General features: G+C 32.2%; 1 protein-coding gene across 1 annotated transcript in view; it reads right to left on the reverse strand.

The window, feature by feature from the left end:
• The window catches only part of HELRODRAFT_159927 (hypothetical protein), a gene marked incomplete at both ends in the record, with an annotated part of 5,650 nt that extends 3,231 nt beyond the window's left edge, over positions 1-2,419 (reverse strand). The window contains 2 exons of the mRNA XM_009016970.1: positions 2,001-2,064; positions 2,137-2,419. Coding sequence (XP_009015218.1) covers positions 2,001-2,064; positions 2,137-2,419 — 347 coding nt within the window. The remainder of the gene's footprint in view (positions 1-2,000; positions 2,065-2,136) is intronic.
• Positions 2,420-7,775: the final 5,356 nt, after the last annotated feature.

Raw genomic sequence — 7,775 nt, forward strand, 5'->3', positions numbered from 1 at the left:
AACAATTTGATCAACAAACATGCCACTAATATGTTTTATGCAAATATATAAGCAAATATTTATAGATTTAGATATAAATATAAGATAATTTGATTATAAAAAACACCTCAAACCAACAAACAGACAAACAAACAAGCAGACAAACAAACGAACGAACAAAAAAACATACAAACAACTTTCAAAGTAACAGAACTGTTATGTAGAACAGTTGTTGATACATCATAAAAAAAGTTCTAAAAATAGATGCACGGTATAATTTTTCTGTTTAAAAATGCCAGTTTTTCTATTCATCATCATCGTCATCCACATCGTCATCATCATCACCATCTACGTCACCATCATCGTATCATCATCCGTTTCAATACTTTCATTTCAACAAAACATTTCGATATCATCATCACCATCATCATCATCCTCATCATCATCATCCTCCTCCTCCTCATCATCATCATCATCCTCCTCCTTCTCCTCCTCATCATCATCATCATCATCATCATTACCAACACCACCACAACTACCAGGATGGATCGTTATAACTTCATCACTTCAACACAGGTTCAATTTACAAAGTTTGACTTCAAATGCCCATAAACATTAAAAAAACACATTTCAAGGATTATATCAAACTTGCAACTTTGCTTTAAAAAATTACTTGTAATAAATAACATTATTTTTATTGTTATTTTTTAAAGTGAAAATTGAACATTAGTAAACGTTATCACTAAGTTTAGGCATTGCTAAAAAACAAAGAGAAAAAGGAGAACAGTCGAAATTTCAAACCACGGTCTCAAATTAAAGTAGACAAAGATGAACTAAAAAGCACTTCAAAATGAAAAAAATAGGTGTCACTCTTCATGTAATGAGAAACTTAAAACACCGGTTCATGTGCCAAAACACGCACACACACACACTACACACACACACACACACACACGCACAAACACACACACAAACACACACACACCTGAACTCACACACACACACACACCTGAACTCAAACACACAAATCAACTGTTGACAACAGATACACAAGCGCAAGCCAACCGACAATACGTAAATTTTTCTTTCATTTTTTTTTTACTAACACACAATACTACGTACACACGTATTGGATGGGGCATTGTACTGATTCTGCTGTTCTATCTAGAAGCGTTGAACGCTTAACTTCTGTTTTGCGCGTTTCATACCTGCATATGCCTTGAGTATTTTGTGTATGTCTACCTTTGTATGCGTAAAATACAAAATTCTTCGATACATATATACATACACATACAAGTGTACACACATAAACACACACATATACATATAGACACACATCTATACAAATACATAAACATTGCTTCGTTGTATGATTTTTACATATATGTGTGTATTGCTTTATACTGTAACATTGTATACGTGTTACATGTGTATGTCTATATTGTACGTACGTACATTTTAATGTGTACATGGGTATTTTTGTGTATGGTATTTTGTGTGCATAAAATCTGCACGCTGAATTTTTGTGTGATTTTTGTTTTTTTTTTGCAAGATTATTTTAGTGTGAAATTAAAATTTTGAGACTGAGAAAAAAAATTAATTGAATTGGTTCAATTTTGTAAGACTTAACACACTCTAACACATCTGAACACTCTTTGATAATCTTTACATTATTTTTATTAGCGTTATTCAATTTTATAATTGAAGTTTTGTTATAATATTAAACAATAAAAAATTATTATTAACAAAAATGGGTGAGTTGTTTCTCGTTCGATTTCGATTATTAAACTTTATAACCTTTTAAACACTAACTAATACCCAACACACCTAAGTCGCTAATTGAAGTCATCATTCATTATTTCATGTACATGAACAATTGCAAGGTATTTAACGTTGAGCGAGCGAGTTTACAGAATTAGAATGAATTTTCCCAAGAACCAACTATGTTGTTCGTTCGGTAACCGTCGTAGAACGGTGAAGAGCGAGCAGTATAACAATTATTTTAAGATTTCTCAACTAACTTTACCCAAAATAGTTTATTGATATATTTAATAAAAATTACAGGCCTAAATGGGGTAGTCTTTTCTAGTTTCGTTTTAATAAATAATTTTATAAAATCATTAAAAATATGATTTATATGAATACTTAAAAACTGACCAATAGTAGTAATGACCGTAGTGGAAAAGTATACGGCCCCGGCAAAGCCCCACTGTACCCCGGCCTTGTGTGGCATGTACCTGGTCACGTGGTCCGTAAGCTCCTCCCACTCTACGTCACTCAAGTTGAATCTCAGTTTTAGATTGGTCCTTTCGAGGATGAGATCTTTCAGAATTCGTTCCTCCTTCTCTGATTCGAGGCGCTCGAAAACGGCTGCACCAATGAGAAGGTAGGCCATCATGCCGACAACCAATAGCAAGCTTCGTACGTTTTGACGTTTCATGGTTGGCTCACTGTCATTGGTTGTTTTGATTTTATTGGTTATTAAAATTTTACAAGCTATTTTTTTGTATAATCAATGTACATAAAAATTTTTCCAAATGTAGTTTCCATTTGGCAATTGTATTTTACAAGACCAATGTATTTTTATTAATATTAGAATAACAAACTCTTCTTAACATGAAATGTATTTTAAAAATTTTTGAAACCAAATAATAATTTTAAATTTTAAGAATTTTGAAACGAATTACTTAAATCACAAACTAAAATAACGACTGAAAGGAACATCGCAAAATGAAAAAAGTAAATAGGTGTAAAGGAAGAATAAAAGAAAACAAAAAAAAGGAAAGACAAAAAAACAAAGCAAAACAACAAACAAACAGAGAAAGAGAGAGAAAGAGAGAGAGAGAGGGAGAGAAAGAGAAAGAGAGAGAGGGAGAGAGAGAGAGAGTGTGTGTGTGTGTGTGTATAATTTTATAAGCATCTGCAGTCAAAATGAAAAAAAAACTTTTTAACTTGATGACAGTTAAATAAATAATTGTATAATTTTTATTTATTTCAACAACTGAACGAATGAACAAATCTAACATACCATCAACGACCATCAGCAAACTTTTCAGCAAATTTTTTGATCACACTGAGCGTGTTTGTAAAAAAATAAGTTTAAACATTGCAATGGAGACAATGTCCAATTATTTGATATCAAACTATCTGACTAATCGGGCTTTTTATTGAGTAGCCATATGCTAAATATTCATCTGATTACTCTTTCATATCATTTGATCATTAAATTATTTACTTACACAATCAATCCATTGACCCTTCAATTAACCAACCGACCAATCAACCGGCCAATAAATCAACCATCCAGCCAGACAATCATGGAAATAATTAAATTTATTAAACTTAAATTAGTTGTGTGTTGGTAAATAGTTTCTGATTCTAATTAACTTAATTCATCAATCTTATTAATATAATTCAATATTTAATAAAACTAACGTTTAGATAGAATTTGCCTTTTTCTTTCAATCTTTCTTTTCCCTTCTCTCTCTCTCTCACTTTTCTTCCATTCTTCTCTTTCTCTCTCTATTTTTTATTCTATCTTTATATTTATATGTTAGCATACTTGCGTATGTAAATATTATATGTGTGTATATAAGTAAAAATCATGAAACAAATTTTTAACTCTCCATTTCTTTCTCTCTCTCTCCCTTTCTCTTTTACTCTTTCTTTCTCTTTCTCTTTTTCTCTAGCTCTTTTTCCCCCTCTCTCTTTCTTCCTCTCACTTTCTCTCTAGTTTTTTTTCTGTGTATGTGTAAGTATGTGTATGTGTAAGTATTACGTATGAATGTGAGTTCGCATACGTTTGAGTGTGAAAGCCTTTGTGAATACGTTATGTAAGAAAGTTGTTATATAGAGAATAAGAATCAATAATATTTGATGTCAACAGCTGGTGAGAGAGATATTGATTGGGGAATGGAAAAAGAAAGAGAGAGAGAGAGAGAAAGAGAGAGTGAAAAAAGTGAGAGAAAAAGAGAGAGAAAGAAAAAAATATAGAGAAAGAAAAGATTATATCTGTTTGTGGTTCTTTTCATATTACATTTAACTTGAAAAAAGGCTTATGTTGATAACTACAATATTTGTGATGATTTGATGATGAGAAGACAATGATAACGATGGTGATGATGATAATGATAATGAGACGACGACGACGATGATGATGATGACAACGATGACGTGATGATAATGATGATGATAACGATTTCACTTACGTTTCGTTAAAAGTTTAAAGTTAAAATCCGGTTGTGGAGAAATGTATCGTTACGTAACGCTACTATTGGCCCGCGTCAAGTCAGCGCTCTATTAATGTTTATCGCCCCTCTTAAGTGTATTTATTATCTCTATTTCAAAAGTATTTTTTTAAAGGTCAGTGTGATTGTGATAATGATGATGATGGTTTGGTGTTTGAAGATGGTGATGATGATAGTGTTGATGATGATAGTATTGATGATGATAGTGTTGATGATGGTGAGGATGGTGACGATGATGATAATGATGTTGAAGATTAGAATGGTGACGCCGACGATGATGATGCTAATGACCAATATGATGATAGTGATGAGGATGATGATGATGATAATGATGTTGAAGATTAGAATGGTGACGCCGACGATGATGATAGTGATGAGGATGATGATGATGATAATGATGTTGAAGATTAGAATGGTGACGCCGACGATGATGATGCTAATGACCAATATGATGATAGTGATGATGATGATGATGATGATGATGATGATAATGACAACTAAGATAGTGGTGATGATGATGATGGTCACGAAAACTCGAAATGCGCAGATGATGACGATGATGACGATGAATGATTAATTGGCGGCGCAAGAAATTGATTGCAAGTGTTTATGATGATGATGAAGACGACGACAATGATGATAATGACGACGATGATAATGATGTTGTTGATGATGATGATGATAAAAATTTAGAAGACAATGGTAATATAATAAAATATAATATTAGTCTATTATTGTCAAACCAAATTTAAAAATATCTCAAGACACATGATTGATTGTTTCAAATGCAACTATCTGATTGTTTGGCTAACATTATGTTAGTAACATAAAAATAAATTTTTTTTTGTATAATAGATATATACTTGTAGATATATATCATTAACAGTATCATCATTGTCATCATATCCATAATCATCCTCATAATCATCGTCGTCGTCATCATCTTCATCGTCTTCATCACAAACTCAATTGTTTAACAAACGACCACATTAAAAGTGTCATGAAAATTGAAGAGCCTATCCTTTACCCAAATATCAATACAACCTATCTTTCATTTATTTATTCATTCATTCGTTCATTCGTTTATTCATTCGTTCATTCATTCATTCATTCATCAGTTCTTCTGTCCATCAGCCAAATCGTTCGTTCCAATAAACATTTGTTTAATTGCTTTATTATAAGTGCCGCAACATCATCATCATCACCATCGTCATCATCATCATCATCATCATATCATTTCGAAAGAAGGAATAGGAACCCTGGACGTCATAAAACTTTCCAACAAAACAAACAAAATGTAAATAATAATAATAATAATAATAACGAAACGAAACGAAACGATAATGTCCTCACAATAACAATACCGACATCAACATAACAACATCAACAGTTTTTTATGTGATTTTAAAAGTGTGTATCTATGTATAAGGTTTGTATGTATAAGTGTGCTTGCACGTGTGTGTGTATGTATTCATGTGTGAAGGTTTGTATGAATATGCGTGTATGTTGTATTGCATATTTTCAGCATCTAAAAATAAGTATACTCATCATTAAAAGTATTCAAGTGCATATTTATGGTATACACACACATTCACACACGTACACACGCATACAAACACACGTACGCACACAATCACCCACATACACACACACACACACACACACACAACAACACACATTCACACATAAACATACATACGTATTCAAATGAATCTAAACCTTGAGCAAACATTTCGCAGCATCCATTGCGATAAATATTTTGTACCTAGTATTACTTTCACAATGGAAAACCCATTTGTTCGTTTTTGAAAAATATATTAACTCTGATAATTTTAATAAATAAAAATATACTTAGTTGAATATTTTGTCTGCGTGAAGATTATCTTTGCAACGATAATATCATAACAATAATCTTTTCAACTGTATAAACAAAACTTGATTACTGATTTTTAAATCCATTTCATTTCAGAATTGTCCAATAGTGTTCGAACATGTCATACGCTTCCGCCATCATGCTTTTTAACTTTTCCACATTTAAATCCTGTCACAAAAACCTTAGCCAGTAACACAAATCCAATTGTGTCAAACTAAAAAATATAATTAATTTACTAAGTCTATCTATAAAATTTAAATATATTTCAATTTAACTAGTTGAATTAGTAGATTTTTCTATAAAATTTAAACTTTTTCATTCTAAATTTATCATGATTAATCCGGATTAATTTGATTTAACGAGATTAACCGTTAGCTAAAAATAGGAAGGTCTGCACGTTAAGAGCTAACGTATCCATTACATTGTTTGCCCCTTGAAAGGAAAAGTTTTCAATGCAATGAACTACATACGTCTGTTTGTGTTTGTTTGTCCGTGTGTGTGTGTGTGTTGTGTGTGTTTGTGGTGTGTGTCTGTCTGGTAGGCTATCTGTCTGTTAGTTTGCCTAGTTGTTTGTCTGTCTGTTTGCGGGTTTGTCTAGTTACTTGTCTGTCTGTAGGATTATCTGTCTCAATTTTATCTGTCTGGTTATTTGTATGATGGTTTGCTGGTTTGTTTGGTTTTTTAAGTCCTCTGTTTGTCGGTCTGCTGCCTATGTGACTCGTATCTAGTGCAGACTTGTAGCGGTACTCAAGTTCTTCGGACTGGGTGGTTGAAGTAAGTACAGGGTACTTAATGAATATAAGTATATAAACATGCAGAAAAAAATGTCTGTGTTAAAAAATGATTATTGATGGCAATGTATGAAAGTGGATCGGTAGGGATAGACTGAAATATCTGAAAAAAAAACAATTTCCAAAATAAAAACTGAATCATCCATAGCAATTGTATCGTTCTGCTTATATGTGAGTGTTTGAATATAAAAACATTTTTCATTTAAGTGCCTGTGTATATGTGTATATTATTGTATGTTTGTATATTTGTTTGTATTTGTATGTATGTGTGTTTGTATGTATGTATGTTTGTTTTGTTTTGTATGCATGCATTAAAGTTTGCTGTTATTGATAGACGGTCAATGAATGAACACATGCAGGGAACGTGTATTCTTAATTAGAAATTTCTGTAACTTGAATCTGAACTGAACACACACACACACACACATACACACATCATCATCTTTTTTCATCATCATCTTCCATTTCCTTTTTCTTCTCTTCTTGATCATCACCACCCTTAACCATCATTACCAGTATCATCATTATCTTCATCACCATCACCATCAACATAATTACTATCATCAATAACAACAACATTGTTTAGTCATAGTCACCAACATCGTCATGAGATCACCCCCATCATCAAAATCATCATCCTGATCGCCATTAAAGTTGTCGTCTTTGTCATCGTCTCTTTCTCTCCCTCTCTCTCTCTCTTTCTCTCTCATTTTTTCTCTTTCTCTCTTTCTCTTCCAATTAATCAATCTTGAGAAAACATCAAAATCATCGTCATCACAATCACCACTACTATCATCGTTACTATCATCATCACCAAAACCAAGTGCTTGTAAAAGTCCTAAAGTTCAATCACTCTCTATCTTTCTCTCTTTTTCTCAGTTTTTC

This window comes from Helobdella robusta (assembly GCF_000326865.2).
Source record: "Helobdella robusta unplaced genomic scaffold HELROscaffold_2, whole genome shotgun sequence".
In the NCBI taxonomy this organism is placed as follows: domain Eukaryota; kingdom Metazoa; phylum Annelida; class Clitellata; order Rhynchobdellida; family Glossiphoniidae; genus Helobdella; species Helobdella robusta.